The 17,796-nt window shown below is 42.6% G+C and overlaps 3 protein-coding genes across 3 annotated transcripts; 2 read left to right on the forward strand and 1 right to left on the reverse strand.

Moving 5' to 3' along the window:
- Nucleotides 1-728: 728 nt before the first annotated feature.
- On the reverse strand, nt 729-3,155 carry EAF01_006628 (uncharacterized protein). Its single transcript, XM_038914882.1, has 7 exons — nt 2,869-3,155; nt 2,703-2,807; nt 2,055-2,616; nt 1,856-1,988; nt 1,645-1,791; nt 1,111-1,435; nt 729-1,041 (listed from the first exon to the last, which is right to left on the reverse strand). The coding sequence occupies exons 1-7, from the start codon at nt 2,926-2,928 to the stop codon at nt 940-942; spliced, it is 1,434 nt and encodes a 477-aa protein (XP_038769837.1). The 5' UTR covers nt 2,929-3,155; the 3' UTR covers nt 729-939.
- Nucleotides 3,156-3,568: 413 nt separating this feature from the next.
- On the forward strand, nt 3,569-5,656 carry EAF01_006629 (uncharacterized protein; the record flags this gene model as incomplete). Its single annotated transcript, XM_038914883.1, has 5 exons — nt 3,569-3,627; nt 3,679-3,853; nt 3,910-4,498; nt 4,549-4,631; nt 4,685-5,656. 5 exons carry the CDS (start codon nt 3,569-3,571, stop codon nt 5,654-5,656), a joined length of 1,878 nt encoding a protein of 625 aa, XP_038769838.1.
- A 1,786-nt stretch (nt 5,657-7,442) lies between these two features.
- EAF01_006630 (uncharacterized protein) lies at nt 7,443-11,941 on the forward strand (the record flags this gene model as incomplete). Its single annotated transcript, XM_038914884.1, has 4 exons — nt 7,443-7,725; nt 7,775-7,868; nt 7,927-10,140; nt 10,192-11,941. 4 exons carry the CDS (start codon nt 7,443-7,445, stop codon nt 11,939-11,941), a joined length of 4,341 nt encoding a protein of 1,446 aa, XP_038769839.1.
- Between the last annotated feature and the right edge of the window lie 5,855 nt (nt 11,942-17,796).

The raw sequence follows: 17,796 nt of genomic DNA on the forward strand, positions 1-17,796 counted from the left end.
GCATGGAGAATCTTCACACGTGTATAATATCCTTTTAATTCTCGGTGCATACATATCCATGTTTTGGGTTCTCTATTTGGTGTATACGAACGATGGTTCATGGTCGCAGGGATTCGGTAGGAAGGTGGGCCTAGCTCTTCCTGTGTCATTATCAGATGGGGAAGGTAGTTAATCTGTTGAAATTGACGAGTAAGCCGAAGGCAGCGTTGGTTATAAAAGTGTTTATGTAGATGAATGGAATGAGTGTATTGAACTACAGTTTTCACTAGCGCGAATGATACCTTTTAAAAAAAGTTTCTAGAATGCTAATTTGTGATAACTATTTCTCCGAAAAGGACTACCGATCAAGTGAATCGGACAAATATAATCGAATTGTGGACGTCTTGTTGACCGAGAAGTTTCGCGGGCGATTCCAGATTACAATGAATCATTGGGACTCGGTCATTCAATAGAGAATAGACTCTCATTGAGAACCGCCAACAAATTGACGGACAGTCGCCGACTGAATTCTACCTAATAGGGTCAAGCTTCCAGCCAGGTTCTACTTACAACTGTGTAGTCGCATCCAAAATATTGCTCTAGCACAGTCCTCCAAACGAACAGTCAAGGCCGCAACTGAGGAATTATTAGCACACGTAGAGTCACTTGATAGAATTGAAAGAGGTGCTGCATGAGGCTTACTCTTAGAAGTCCCTAGTCAGGCAGCGATAAACGTAGCGCCCGCATTAGGAGATATCTCAATACGTTCAAAATTTCGGCTATAATGATTTCCACATGGAGGAAGTTTTCCAGAAATTACCTTAAATTTGGCGGCTTTAACCTGCATTGTGATGCTAACATTAGCTCTGGTTCCGCCACTGATGAAGCTTTCACGTATGCCATCCCAGATATTTTTTGGTTGTATGATGAAGGTAATTATATATATACACATGTTTGATATCATAATCTAGCATCTCGACCTTCTCGGTCGTTCTTGGCCCCAAGATCCGTCCTAATTTCATCCTCAGCCTGATCTCTGAAAGGAATCCACAATTTTTCGACCTAACATAGGTTATCAGTCTTTCAAACCATCGTTTTGACTGTGATAAAGTCGAAATCAAAATCACTCACCGCATCCGAAACGCGATATCCCAGTAACCATGGTGCAAGCCCCTTATCTCTCCACGCCAATGCCTCTCCCTCTTCTTGCTCTCGCATCTTCCGATCTCTTTCGATTTGTTCCGGACCATCGTCCAGATGGTAGAGATATTGTTGGGTATTTCCTCGCTCGACGACGGTTTGAGTACGTGGTGCGCGTAGGGCTTGATAGATGGGGAGGGTATGTCGGAGGAAGGATGATTTGAAGTTTGATGTAGGAGAAAGAGTGGAGGAGGAATCGGGATAGTGGGAGAGGAGCTCGCCGAGGACAGCGGCGTCTTCGAGTGACATTCCTGCGCTGTCGAAGGGGTTAGATCTCTGAAAGCGATGAGAAATGAGGTGGGATGACGATTCATCGATTGATTCTTAGATTTCAGATCAAGTGAGTTTCCCAACTAAGAGACTCAATGATTCAAGTGATCATTGCGAACTGACTATATATGCAATAACAAAATTCCAAAGAATCATGGCAATACTCAAAGTTCGAAAAGGAAAAACTGAAATTACCCAGAAGCAAGATAAGGAAGCGTAGCATGAACCGCATCGCCAAGAAGAGTGAAATGACCGGAGGGATGGCTCCAGTTATCGAGACCAGGGCGAGTGCAAAGACGCCATTTGTACACAGACTCACACATGCTGAGTAATTTGGGAATTCTGAGCCAAAGTCAATGGATGGAATATCACCAAGGGCAAGATTTCTGGAAAAGTGAGTAATTACCTTGGATCCCAATCTTTGAATAGTGCACGCATCTCCTCCACATTGCCTTCCAAGGTTGTGGCACCAGCCGGCATATCATCTGGAACGAGAAGAACCATATTGAACAGTTCACCGCCTCGTAGGACATAGTTCACTAGTACACATGTCAATTCAATGGCATCTCAGCAAAATCAGAGATGGAACAGAGGAATATGTTTACCAGCATGCATTTTTGGACCCATCCAATAATTTACCTGCGGGTTCTTTACGAAATCCGCCAAGTCTTCGTCCGCTAGCATATCTTTAGTAGATAGCAATAACCTGTAAGCCAAGTCTCCCGTCAAATGTGGCTCGTCTTCTCGTCCTAACATCACTTCTCGCAATTTACTGAATATTCCATCCGCACCAACCACTAAATCTGCGGTTAAGTCTCCCTTCTCTTCCTCTCTCTCTTCACTTCTACCTTTTTCAACCACAACTCTTGCCCCATTCTCTAGAATCTCCACATCCACAACTCTCATTCCTACTTTTACCTTGGCTCCTAATTCCAACGCCCGCTCATACAATCCTCTATGTAAATTCGCGCGATGAAAATCCCAATACACGGAGCCCGGATATTGCGCCGCACTCTCTCTGAAATCCATCGACGAGATCAAATTGCCTTTCCACGAAATCATGTTGACTCTTGTTGGAGAGGTACTGTGAGCAGAGAGGTGAGGGAGCAGTCCCCAGTCACGGAGGATGAGAGATGTGGGAGGGAGAACTTGGATGCCAGCACCCACCTGTGAGTGCCGAGCTGGAAGTTAGCTAGTTGATAGTTTTTGGGCTACGAAATAGCATTTTTGGGACAGAGGAAATTAGAATGTACTTCTCCGATTTCATGGGCAGATTCGAGGACGGTAACGGAATGACCGGCGAGAGATATGGCAATTGCAGCGCCTAAACCACCGAGGCCAGCGCCGACAATTATCACCTTGGTTCATGTTTAGTGCTATTGGCAGCGATTGAATTATGGGAGTCAGAATTGAAGTCACCTTAAGCTTATTTTCTTCGTTGCGGATGATTTTCTCTTTCACTGGAGTTGAGGCAGACATAATGGTACTTGAAATATATGAATCTTATTTCGTGGTGTATACAAAATAACAACAAAACGACCAAAGCGGTATCTAACAATGAAATACCATATATCTTCTAAGATTGAAGGACTGATACCCGACGATTCTCAACGGAATTCCATAATCAAGTAGCTGAAAATACTAAAATGGATAAGCTTCACGATCAGTCTCAAGGACTTCTTTAACACCATCAGAACATGCACGGCGAGATCATCGATAAGTTACATCGATATCGTAGCACACGCTCACCAATGATCAAGGCATCTGTACCCCGCCTATCTGATCGCCACAGCGCCTAGTCCACTAGTGGTGTTACCCCTCTCACGCGCAGTACCTCTCTTGATTGGGTAAGAATACCGGAGATCCCATGTGTTGGCATTACATGATGCACAATTCCGAGCTTGACTCTTGCAGAATTGATAGGTAATAATGTACTCAGCGCTTGATTAGACAATCTTCCTATCTGGGGAACTTGACAAGGACTTGATTATGATGTACTACATTTGCGCCGTCGTTTGCTATGTCTTTTTGAGCCTATAGTTAACGGAGGTATCCCGATTAAATTAATTCTCGAATTCTACTTGTCAAAGTCACTTCTAAATAGGTCGAAACGAGTACCATGGATATTCTAAATCAGGTGACTGTTATCGGAGCTGGCCCAGCAGGTCTCATGCTAGCGTAAGTGAGTCCGGTACTTCCTCCTATTTACACCTTTCTGATACAATAAAGTTGCACTCTTGCACGCTACGGAATCCAGGTCGTCATCCTCGATGACAGACCTTCTGCAACTGCAACCGGTCGAGCCGATGGCTTGCAACCTAAAACCATCGAGACACTTAAACAACTCGGTCTTGCGGATTCTTTACTTGAGAGAGGTGTCAAGGTGTATGATATCTGTTACTGGGTAAATACTCTACGGCTGAGTCTCTGCTTGCGCAAAGGAAAGTTAACAATGAGCAGAAATCCACGGCGGATGAAAAGCTTCATCGTACGGCCAGAGAAATTCATTACCCAAAAGATATAGTCGATTTGTTGGATCCGAATCTTTTACTTATTCATCAAGGAATGATTGAAGATGTATTTATTCAGGATCTGAGAGCCCGAGGAGTTGAGGTACAAAGAAATTCTTCTTTCGTTGGACTCGTGCAGCCGAAATCTGAAAATGAGGATATAGTCGTAAAGTACAAAGATGTCCAAACAGGTGAAGATAAGGTTTTGAAAACAAAATATCTTGTGGGATGCGATGGAGCGCATTCGAATGTAAGAAAATGCATTGACGGTGCAGAGATGGAAGGAGATCAGAGTGGGAGTGTATGGGGCATTTTGGATGCAGTAATCGAAACGAAATTTCCGGATTTATGGAGTAAGACTATAGTTCAATCGGAGAAAGGAGCGATTCTTTCCATTCCAAGGGAGCGAAATATGACGAGACTCTATATTGAGTTACAAGACACAGCAGAGGAGGACTCCAAAGAAGTTGTTCAAGATTTTGTGATGAAGAGAGCCGAGGAGATTTTCAGTCCATATAGATTGACGTGGAAGCGTATTGGTAAGAGAGCTTTCTTTCCCTAATGATTGTAAAGATTACTGACCTTATAGAATGGTTTGCTGTGTATAAATTTGGACAGCGAGCAGCCAAACGCTTCTCAGATGATACACAGCGCGTTTTCATTGTTGGAGATGTAAGTGACCATACACCATCTTAAATGTTCATCCGAGTCTGATAATAGAACAGGCTGCACACAACCACTCCCCAAAAGCCGCGCAGGGTATGAATGTATCAATGCATGACTCCTTCAATCTTTCATGGAAACTAGCCCTTACCATCAAATCTGTTGCGCTCCCCTCTCTTTTGGAAACATATACACAAGAACGACAGGCTGTTGCTCGAGATCTCCTCGCGTTTGATTTCGAACATGCCAATGCTTACTCTGCTGGAGACCCAGTAGCACTTGCCGAGAACTTTGCTCAAAATATTAGATTTATTTCTGGGCTTGCGGAATATGGCGAGAATGTTCTGAACGCAGAACTCGATGAAATAGAACCCGAAAGATCTAAAATAAGATTGAGCGGCGAAAGAAGTGGTGGTGTATTGCGACCTGGTGCGCTGCTACCACCCGCTAGAGTGACCAGATATGTTGATGCAAACCCTGTCGATTTACAGCTTGATATTCCTCTGCTTGGGCAATTCCGCATCTTTTTCTTTGTATCAGACGTTCATCGATGGTCTGATTGCCTGGGTTATATTCTTCAAAGATTTTCTAATCTTACACAAGCCCTCGACCGCACTTCTATTGCCGCAAATTCCTTAACACAAAAAGAGACTGAAGCGGATGAATATACTCAACCAATCAGGTATATAGGTGTAAGTAGGCTATTTACATATGCATTGGTGACGGGGATGGATAGAGAAAAGTTCGAGATCACGGATTTACCAACAAGCTTGCAAGAAAGCAGCTGGACAATCTATTTGGACGATATTACTCAAGACCGTGGGGATTCTTACTTATACAAAGACAGCTGTACAAAAAAATGGGTCGGCGACGTCAAAGATGGTGAGATTGTTGTGTTAAATGTCAGACCAGATGGATACGTTGGTTCTCTCAAAATGTTTGATATGTCTAGTAACGGAAGTGAAGATGTTGGCGCCGAGGTCGCAAAGTGGTTGGAGGACTACTATAGTGAATTCCTGAAAAGCCAATTGTGAGGCTACTTATTCAGAATGAAAAACGTTTTCCATGCGGGAACGAAGCAATAGAATATCTTAAATAAGTCTGAAATATTGACGATCTAAAATTAATCAAAAGTCTAGACAACAAATAAAGCTGCTACCTAGAGAATTAACGGGATACACCTAAGTAACAGAACACACCTACCCCAGTGTGTATCTGTGGGTACGTGATTGGACCGCAAAGATGTTGTTTCATGGCACAAGGAACTAAGTCTGCGACTACGTTTCTGGACCTATGTGCAGTGTGAGGGCGTAGAACAGATGGTTGATCAGGCTCTCGTAGCCATTGTGGATGTCTCGCTAGCATATTCGTTCCGTGTTGATTCATTTCGATACAGCGAATAAAGATAGATAACTGACTATTGGTAGAGTGGCTCATTCCTTCATGAAAGAAAAAAAAAGCATGGTAGGAGGATACTGCGGACAAACCCTCCGGACAAACCCTCCAGTATCAAAGCTGAACACCCTCTATGTACAAAACAAAATCTTACCCTGCCTGACCCAGTGGCATTCCTCTACTGAGAAACAAAAGTCGACCAACCAGAATTCTTCGGCTTGACGGAATCAACTTCGTTAGGGCGTCGAGACAGCGCAATCTTGGCACTTCATCGACGGTGATTGCCAAATGTACTACAAATGCCATGTACCTAAGAATATTCAAGGCATCAAATTTCTCTTACACTTGAGTCCATGTTTGAAAAAGAAAATGTGGAGACTGCACGCGATAAGTCTTTAAAACACGTAGACCTCATGGAGTCTGCCAAACGACTTGCGATGTGAGCTGCACTCAAAAGAAAAGGCAAATTATCAAAGACAAGTGAAAGATAGTGTAGCACAAGGACTATGGCGGGTTGTGGAGAACTTTGAGGTTGATAAGCTGTCTCCCATCCAAGAGCAAGCACCACATGTGTTCCTTCCCTGTTCATCTAAATTGTAGGCACTCGACCCCTCCTTGAACAGTGACATCGGATTGCGATGAAGCAATTCATAGCTTTCGACTCGGGAATGGCCATTATTATGGACCTTGCACCTAACACCCGTGCTGCGAGAAAGTATGCAACCCCGCCGCTAAGATATAAAGGTTACTCCTCTCGTAGTTTACCCATTTTGTGGTATGTGCAGCGAGCTTCGGAGTTATATACTTTCTGGAGGCACTAGTACCTTCTGGCAGCTTTCAAATAAGCAAATAATACCTCCCGTATACGTCGCACACGATATGACGAGTGTTGAATAACCCCTCATAGCTTTCCAGGGTCATCCGGACTCTTTTCCCATGTAGAATAGACCAGCGCACTAGAAGTATCATCCTCAGATTGACCCTTTGATATTCGGGTCAGTGTACATTCAAGCTAACATGGTCCTGCATTCACGAGTTGATGATAGGATGATCGTTTGTGGTTGGATACGAGATGGAGTGGTTTGTGGAGTGGTTTGTTGTGCTGATATGGTTTTTCTTCTTCTAACAGGGGGCGAGTAGCTTACGTGATAGCTAATCGGTTGGCACTAAGCCTATCGTTCTCTGCCCTGTAATTAATCTAACTACTTCGTACCACCAATACATTGCCCTGCATACACAACACCATCCATTTTGAAGACATGATCATCCATCCTCATTGCTCAACAACTTGAGTAGCCAATCCGAACTTATCAGCTGTACAATGCTTGACTTGGTATTAAGCCACTCGAGCAATATGGCTTCCCAAACAGAATTCCCTTAGTCTTCTGGCTCATCGTTGCACTTGACTTCCTACATTCATCAACTATGGGAATCCTACCATTAAAATCGGAAATTCAGGCAATATTCAAAGATTCTACATTGGAATTCTATCTAAATGGAACAAGAATAAATCTTCATAACCCAAATCCTCAATGGACACTTTTGGATTTTATCAGATCCCAGGATGATCTCAAGGGTACAAAGCTCGGATGTGGTGAAGGAGGATGCGGAGCGTGTACTGTTGTGCTTCAAACTTTTAATAAATCTTCCGAAAGTCAAAAGATACAGCACGTTGCCGTGAACGCTTGTCTATTCCCTTTAATAGGAGGTAATTATTCATAAATATGTATCGATCTTCCAAGGTTAATGAATCAAAGTCGTTGGGAAGCATATCATCACCATCGAAGGCATTGGAAATGCAGAAAATCCGCACCCATTGCAAGAACGTATAGCAAAATTACACGGGTCGCAGTAAGATACTTTACTACCACAGTATAACCTGTGAACTAAACTAATTGCAATCCTCTAGATGTGGCTTTTGTACTCCTGGTATTGTCATGTCACTGTATGCTTTAATCAGAAACTCCTACGATCCTCTGTCAAAGTCATTTCAACTATCTGCAAATGATGTAGAGCTGGAAGGTCATCTAGATGGCAACCTTTGCAGATGTACCGGATATAAACCTATCTTACAGGCTGCGAGAACTTTCATCACTGATGACCTCAAAGGAAAGCTATCCATTCCTAAGTCAGATACTGTCGATGAAGGTACTTCCGAAGCAGATCTTCCTAGTGTTCCATTGCATTCGTACCTTAATCCTGTCGATACAGGAAATAGTAATTCTTGTGGGAGAATTGGTGGGTGCTGTAAAGATTCACCAAACAGTGGTTCATGCGGATCTCGAACCAGTTCTCCAGGAGACTCTTCAGAGGAGAGCCCCACCCGTTCTTCTCAAAGCTCGGCGAGCTCGAACAATGTCAAAAATATGGTCACTAATAGCTCGAGTCTTCCTGATCCGAAAGATATTCAACACTCGTTTATTCCTTACCGTGCTCAGACAGAACTTATATTTCCACCAGCTCTACACAAGTTTACCAAAAAGCCACTGTATTATGGAAATGACACAAATGCCTGGCTCTTACCAACAACGCTTGAACAACTTCTTCTAATAAAAGAATCATACCCCACAGCTAAGCTTGTATGCGGAGCGAGCGAAACTCAGGTTGAAGTCCGATTCAAATACTCTTCATTCCCAGTCTCAATTTATGTTTCGGATATTGAGGAGCTTCGAAATATCAATATTTCAGATGATGATGAGCATCTTCAATCATGTTCAGAAATTGTCTTTGGCGCAAATGCTTCTCTGACTGATGTAGAGAATACTTGCCGAAAGCTCTCTCGACGACTTGGTGAAAGAGGTTCGGTTTTCGAGGCAATAAGGAAGCAACTTCGTTACTTCGCCGGAAGGCAAATCCGAAACGTTGCTTCTTTTGCAGGAAATATCGTTACTGCTTCTCCTATTTCTGACATCAATCCTGTGCTTATGGCAGCAGGTGCTGTCTTGACAATTCAAAGCATATCTCAGGGAATTAAAGATTTACCTATGTCCGACTTCTTCGTATCCTATCGCACAACGAAGCTTCCAATCGATGCGGTAGTCGTTGATGTTCGAGTTCCCTTGCCACCACCGAATGAAAAAGAAATCACTAAAGCATATAAGCAAGCCAAGAGAAAAGATGATGATATTGCAATTGTGACAGCTGCATTTCGTGTGCGAATTGACAAGGATGGTGTCGTCTCGGAAGTATCGTTAGTCTATGGCGGAATGGCACCAACGACTATCATGGCCCTCAAAACTATGAAGTGCCTGCTTGGTAAAACATGGTACAGTTCCACCACTCTCAATGAATCGATGAAAAGCTTAGCCGAAGAATTCGATCTGAAATACGACGTTCCTGGCGGAATGGCATCATATCGTCGAACATTGGCTATATCTCTATTCTTCAGATTTTGGCATGAAGTTGTTTCAGACTTTGGATTGGGAAAGGTGGATCCTGATATTATTAACGAAATACATCGAGAGATATCATCGGGTACCAGAGATAACCATAATCCGTACGAGCAACGTGTTGTAGGGAAACAGATACCACATCTATCGGCTCTCAAACAAACAACAGGAGAAGCAGAATACATAGATGATATGCCTAAACAGCATCGAGAATTATTCGGTGCTATGGTTTTATCTAGTCGTGCGCATGCAAAATTACTGGAGGTAAATTGGGCACCTGCGATCGAATCGGGGCTTGCCCTAGGCTACGTTGACATCAACGATATCCCAATAGATGTGAATCTATGGGGATCTATTGTAAAAGATGAACCATTATTTGCTGACGGAAAAGTGTTTTCTCATGGTCAGCCTATAGGTTTAGTTTTTGCAGAAACCGCTCTACAAGCACAAGCTGCTGCCAAAGCCGTTCGAATTGAGTACGAAGATCTTCCAGTCATATTGACTATTGATGAAGCAATCGAAGCGAATAGTTATTTTCCTTATGGAAAGATGTTGAAGAAAGGAGCTGCAATCGAGGACAAAATGAACGACATCTGGGCATCGTGCGACAGAATATTCGAAGGGACTACTAAAATAGGCGGTCAAGAACATTTCTACCTTGAAACTAACGCCGCAATGGTGATTCCGAATAAGGAGGAGGGAACATATGAAGTGTGGTCTTCGACGCAAAACAGGTAAGTCGAGTCAAGTGTTCTCCCACGAACAATACCTAAGAATCTTTACAGCATGGAGACCCAAGAATTTGTAGCTCAAGTAACTGGCGTACCCAGCTCTCGTGTCAATGCTCGAGTAAAACGCATGGGAGGAGCTTTTGGTGGTAAAGAATCCCGTAGTGTTCAACTTGCATGTCTCCTTGCTGTCGCAGCCAAGAAGACCAAACTACCTATGCGATGCATGCTAAATCGCGACGAAGATATGATGACAAGTGGACAACGCCATCCTATACAAGCTCGTTGGAAGGTTGGTGTCCAATCCAATGGGAAGCTAATTGCACTTGAAGCGGATATGTACAACAATGCTGGGTTTTCACAAGATATGTCGGCTGCAGTTATGGGACGATGTTTGACGCACTTTGAAAATTGTTATGAGATCCCTAACGTTTTGTTACGAGGCCATGTGTGCAAAACGAATACCCACAGTAACACAGCATTTCGAGGGTTTGGGGGGCCTCAAGCTATGTTTTTCGCCGAAACATATATGACTGCCATTTCCGAAGGACTAAGCATCCCTATCGATGAACTCCGACTTATGAATCTCTATAAACAAGGAGATCATACACCCTTCCTTCAAACCATTGATCGAGACTGGAATGTCCCACTTCTTCTGGAAAAAATCAAGCATGAAACACAGTACTCACAACGTCTCCTTCAGATTGAGAAACACAACAAAGAACACAAGTACCGTAAGCGAGGTATATCACTTCTTCCAACCAAATTCGGCCTTTCTTTCGCCACGGCCCTTCATCTAAACCAAGCGTCCGCGTCCTTGAAAATATACGCGGATGGTTCCGTTCTCCTCAATCATGGAGGTACAGAAATGGGCCAAGGTTTGTACACTAAAATGACTCAAATATGTGCACAAGAATTGGGTGTTTCAGTATCATCAGTCTTCACACAAGATACATCGAGCTACCAGACCGCGAATGCAAGTCCTACTGCTGCGAGTTCGGGAAGTGATTTGAATGGTATGGCAATTATGGATGCTTGCAAACAGTTGAATGAACGCTTAGCGCCGTATCGAGAAAAGTTGGGAGAGGACGCGAGTATGAAAGACTTAGCACACGCGGCATATAGAGACCGAGTTCATCTAAGTGCGAGCGGATTTTGGAAGATGCCACGGATTGGATACGAATGGGGAGTCTATGATAAGGAAAAGGTCAAAGATATGTACTTTTATTTCACTCAAGGGGTAGCTGCCACGGAGGTTGAACTCGATGTACTTACGGGTCATCATACAATTTTAAGGACAGATATTTTGATGGATATTGGGAGATCCATCAATCCGGCAATTGACTATGGTCAGATTGAGGGGGCTTATGTACAGGGATTGGGCTTGTTTACTATGGAAGAAAGTCTCTGGACGAAGGAGGGACAGCTGTTTACGAAAGGTCCGGGTACTTATAAGATACCTGGGTTTGCGGATATTCCACAGATTTTCAATGTTTCCTTCCTTAAAGATGAGGAGGGAAAAGCGAAAATGTGGCAGGGTCTAAAAAGTGTGCAGAGTAGCAAAGGGGTGGGTGAACCGCCGTTGTTCTTAGGAGCGGGCGTATTTTTTGCGTTGAGAATGGCGGTGTTAAGTGCGAGAGAAGATAATGGGTTAGGAATGAAGTCAGAAGAGGGAAAACGAGGGTGGAATTTGGATAGTCCGGCTACGGTGGACAAATTGAGGATGGCGGTTGGTGATGAGATTAGTGAGATGGGGAAGGTGGAGAGAATGGAGGGGCAAAGTAACTTTTTCGTCACTGTTGCTTGATTTTTATATTCATTATGAGAAAAAGGGAAGAATGAAGGGCAAAGGATATATGTTTGGTAAATCGAAAAATACAAGAAACAGAAATTGTAGGATTTTCTTGCTATCATATTTCACCATCTTTTACTGATTGCACTTCGGCCGCTTTCTGTAGGAGTCAAGCTTGTGACATTTGTCTTTTCAATCATATAGTCTTACTCTTCTATGGGAGACAAGTATAAGGTCTCAACTACATTCTCCGATCAACCCAGCTCCAGATACCGACGAAGCTCGAGCATTATCGATGTATCCAATTGCGTGAGCATTTTTCAGTTGCCATCCATTATTATCATCACTCACGACGACGACTTTCGCTCTCATTGCTAGCTATCGAAATACTCACTGTCAATACTACCCCGAACATCCTTTCGATCAGCACTTGTTCCTCACATTTACACACATGTTTTGAAAAGAAGAAAAGACAGGTTTTACTTGCGATTCTGAATACAAACATAACTTGAATCCAGCTCCCAAATCTCTATGCCTTTTTGGTCTCCGAAATCTTGCTTAGATTCCATACTGTTATCAATATCATGAAATAAATTTATGTAGTTTGTATAGTTACTCGGTACAAGACCCCATTGAAGATCTTCGGATAATACTTTTAAGTTCTATTGAATCTGGTAGGTAGTAGTGGGTAGAGGGCAAGCAATTACCACATTCACTATATGTTTATCCGCACGCGTACGCCTTAGATATTCCTGATATGACTAGCGAGTCTCTCTTTACAGTAGGGCTGAAATTGAATACTCTGCTATAAAAGCACAAGCTCCTCTAACTCCAAAAACCTCAAAAAAACAAATCAATTGATCAACCGACACTTGTGTTCCTTGCGAGGGTCCCTCCGAGTCCTCTGCTTTGATGGTGATATCCCGACTTGTTGTAATTTAACTAGGCAGGCGCAGGAGATTTCCTGGGGACGTTCATAGATTGGAACTATGTTGGGTTTGTTTTATTGTTGGGTTTGAAATGGTTGTTATTTTTTCGTCTATATTTGACGATAGTTGGGCGAATGGCAATGATGTGAATTCCAGAAAATTGTTATTCCTCATCATCTATAATGAATTCTGAAAAGAAAAAAGAGATATATACATATCTATCAAGGATAAAGTTCCTGAAAAGTATGGGAAATGAAATCCGGTGTACCGGAAGTCAGACGGAATCCTTCGATGTCTTGGTAGGACATTGTGTCTATTATGGTAAGAGTACAATACAGAGGGTTAGAAGACACAGTTTATATACCTCTCCCAGTCCAAATTGGACAAGCACTTTGAAAAGTTGAAGTTTGTAGGAAAATGCTAATCTTTGCTTTGGGCTGCGTACTATACGAAAAATTTAGAGAGGAATGATGCAAGATATGCGACTGACTTGTAATCTTTGAGTATAAATATCGCTCCCGAAGACTCAAACAGATTATTAAATCAAGCCATGAGAATGACGAAAGTGAAGAAAGACAATGTGTGGGAGAGTAACCCATGTTGAGATATTTTACTCCATATCTCTGACCAGGTTTGAGGTCAACGGTTTTGTATAAGTTGACACAATGTGAGTCGGTTTAAAGCGAGGGATGATATAATTGCTCTGAAATGACAACACTGGGTTTTACTCGACAACAAACAATTTAGTAACAGAATTCGTTTATTTCGCCGTCGCTAAGGCTTTCTGAACTGGTGGTTTAGTTTTTTGGGCTTCGAATAACCTTACAGTTGTTCTTAGACTTGAAAGTTCTAGAGAATAATAAAACATGTGTGTGTAAGGAAAGCAAAGATATCGAAGAAAGAGGTCTAAGAATTTCTATACTAGTGTGTGAATGAATTCGGGAATTGGACACTTGGGAGTTTGACGGGATGCGACTCTTGGGGGTACAATATTGAGATACTATAATAGTGTCATCTAGAATAGACCGAACAGACATAGAGGTTCAGAAATAATAAGATTGTCAAAGTAGACGGTGACAGCGGCAACGATATCGACACTGAAAACTCCCCAAACTCCTATCGCGTCCAATTGCTACGACTCAACTCTCTCCAAAGCTCAGCAATCCTCTCTCCATTCCCTCCATCTTTCTATAACCAGGTAGTCACACAGATTCCTTTCTCGTGGCCAATACTTTCATTAAATCAAAAGGTGTGATGGTTAAAGAGATCAGTAAGATGTGGCACTTTTATACCTTGGAATCCAGAAATTCACTGGTGACTGGTGGTTTCCGGAAAAGAATAAAGGGGAATTTTTGAAAGAGGATAGGGAATATTGAAGTATATATATCGATGATTCAACCCATCCCCGACTCCCAATCCCATAATTCACCAGCACATATCTTCAAACTTCAAACTCGCTTACCCATTCTCATTCTTCATTCTCACGAAGATTCAAATTCCAAACCCGAAATAATCTATATAAGTTGAGCCAGCTCTTCCATGTTTCTTTCTCGCATCGAGTAGTGAGTTGTAGAAAAGTATATCAGATGGGTAGTATTGAGATAATTATTCAAGTTCGTACCGTCATACCGATGATTCAAGTACGGGGAAGGAATACTAGAAGAGGAAACCAAGAAATTATATAGAATGTCGAACATGAATTTGGTTATCACTATACTTTCAAGGAAAGGAAATGTAGTGTAATTTGACGTGCTGACAATTAGAATTAACATTTCAGTGATATTTCCCTCTCCTGTTGCAACAACAGGCAAAAGTTAGTTATCCGCAAAAATCGAGCACGAAACTGGTGTGATTCCTAACTGATACTACAACAGATCTTTCTAGAGAGCGTTGGTGAATTAACCAACTCACGCTTTATGAAATCCTTGCGCTGTGTCTCTAGTTATCTTGATAGCTGTGGAGAAGGGGGGTAGCATTAGGATTACTGATTATGAGGAAGCTATGCGGCAGCAGGACTACGTGAAAGGATGAATATATCAAGCTGTGATGTGAAGAGACATCAAAAGCCGAGATTCAATGAGTATACCAGTTATAGATAGATTGCCTGCAAGACCAAGCAGTCAAGAATGAATGTTGGACATATAGGTATAGGACCAGTTGTAAACTCCCATCATGATTGACAAAAAAGGATGACGATGAGGAACTAACAATGGCAGTAATACTCAAGGGCGCAGAATAGTAGACAAGAAAAGATCTCAATTCGAAACCAAGATCTCTCAAATGAAGAACGAGAATCTGAATAGTGACACTTACTAACCTTGGACCTGTGGCTCACTGAACACCTTGTGGGAACCAGCAACGAGAATTTAGTATATTTGAGAGAAGGGTGATGCCTATCCTCGGATGTTGTGTTTATAGCTTGGGAATATCAGAACAAAAATCCATAATCCATCTTTCGCAACCGGCAGAAGATTTCGAGGGACGTCAAAGGAGTATGATATGATAACAGTCATAGTTCCCCTACGTATCAACTCGGCATCTCCGCCCGTAACATATAGTCCCCACGCGTCTAACTGCAAGAAATAATTTGTCTGCCAAGGTATTGGCTGATCGCAATCAAAATGATGCAACTGGAACACTAACTCTCGGCGTTCATAAAGCATATGGAGGTGACCATTGGATATATGAATACCAGAATACTTGATTCCCTCATATGAACCCTCCTTGCGTCATCCACGCTGCATTGCGAATATATTACACCGAGTGTAGAAAACACTGCGGTCTCTGCATAAGCTTCTTATCGAAGCGCAGTACAATGCTGCCCGAGACTTGTCGGTCATCAACAGTAGAATATGATGTGAACTGTGTACTGCGACCACAAGATAACGTGGACAAATCGAAACACTTGATATCATATCATACGGTATATCCGTCGTACTTGTGCTTATCTCTTGATATTTATCTTGTTTCCTATTCTTCTTCGCATTTTCTAGAACAACTTTGTACGCCGCGCCATAATTCTCGTACGTCCGGACCTTTCGCAACGTTACTGTCCTTTACCCGAGTAAGATACGGCTGAAGTCGGAAGATAGATAGGAACATATTAAAGGTCGTGACGCTGATGCTGTGATTGCGATAATGCAATAATCGGTCAGAACAGAGAAGTAAGTTAGCAAGCAAGCAATACATATCTGTATGCGAAGAGTTCAAGTTGAAGCAGAATAATTAAACGATCAGTTAATTGAATGGTAACTCGCCTACATTACCTACCTGGCATCGCACTGGCGAGAAATCGCGACTTTGCGTACTTACTCAGAATCTCTTGGATAGGAGAAAGGAAACTGAGAAAGCCATTCAGATAGATATTCTGGATCATTTTTCAGTCTCAAGAAAGCCTTTTCCACTTCTGGCTTTTCCCATGACTAAAAGATCTCGCCACGATTCTCCCGAGTCCCGGCGTCCACCTTTACCAAGGAAAATAATTGGTAGAGTTCGTGAACCAATATCCGCAAGTGAGAGCCGGAGGCGCCACGCCACCAGATGAAGGGGCATATTTTGGATCGGAGCTTGGAGCTTCTCTGCATCCCCTGGTCCCAAGTCTGAATTTTCTCCCTTTCAATGTCGTGTGCCGACATTGTGGTGGATTAATACGATTCATTGATTCAAAGCTCCAACTCTAGAACTCGCGATATTTCAAAGCGAATGAAGGGTTGTGGCTGGTAAGGAGGAAGGGAAGATTAAATATCCCGAAGACACTTACATTTTGTAAAGGGATAAACCCTAACCATCCAATCGGCGTTGTTACGGTGAACGGGAACTGGAACATGTGTGCCGCTGGCTGCAAAGGATGGATGAAAATGTATGGCGGTAAGGTTGAACCAAATCCAAGGTTACCGTCAGCACAGACAGTACATCACGAACAGCCCGAAAAGTACGGAGTAAGATGGCATGATTTTATCGGTTCATATCAAATTATCTCTAGGCTTCAGCTTAAAGGCGCTTATGAGTGAGTGGTACAGTCGTCGAGCCTCATATCATCAACCATCAATCATCAGTCCATTCAATTCAGCTCGTAATTCTCGCAACACACTTGTGAGAGCTGATACTCATTCTCGTGCAAATATAATCAGCCTCTGTCTCGTGACATATTATCAATCATCAGTAAGAGGTGGGGCAGGGGCTTCGGTCGACGATATATAGAAAACACGAATATTTCGAGGTAGTCGTGGTATAGCAAAGTGGAAAGTTGGGGGACAGGGGAGTGAATGGTGGAGAAACTGACAATACGGTCTGGAGACTGGAGATGTAGAAGTGGAGACGACAGATTACTATGGGGTCCTTGGGTTCCTGGGGTTATTGAAAATTGGAAGCAAGTATGTAAAGGGCCGATTACCTCCATATGCTTATGCGTAAATGCGGATATCTCCTTTGCTTTAAAGTAGGAATGTTGTCTACGGAGTATGGATTGTATTGCATTTTGGGAGGAAAGCGGGGAGTGGGGAATCTGGGGGGTTCTTATCCTTTTCTTTCTGGATTCTAGAGTGTTTGAACTCTGGAGTAGATGTGGAAGCGTAGGAAAGTGTACGTAGCCTAGTAGCTACTACCTATATCGGAGAGGAGTGGGATGAATGAGTGGATTTTTGATGGTAAAAAGAGAAAACAGTAGGCAAGGAAAGGCGAGTAGAAAATTTGGATAGAACAGGTGGGAAAAAGGTAAAAAGGTGGAAACAAACAGATAGGAAGATACTCACATCTCTCATTATTATTACCCCCTACCGAAACGAAGTACCGTTGATCGGTACTGACGATTATTTTAATATATGGAAAGATGGATAGCGTTATGTGAACTCTAATTTATCTATATCTTCACACTCTAACGACATCAATACTGAAATCTACAATTTAAAATCATATGACTTCAGACAAGTAAATAGACGCCAT

The sequence above is a fragment of the Botrytis porri genome (genome assembly GCF_014898465.1).
Source record: "Botrytis porri strain MUCL 3234 chromosome Unknown BPOR_008, whole genome shotgun sequence".
Lineage (NCBI taxonomy): Eukaryota > Fungi > Ascomycota > Leotiomycetes > Helotiales > Sclerotiniaceae > Botrytis > Botrytis porri.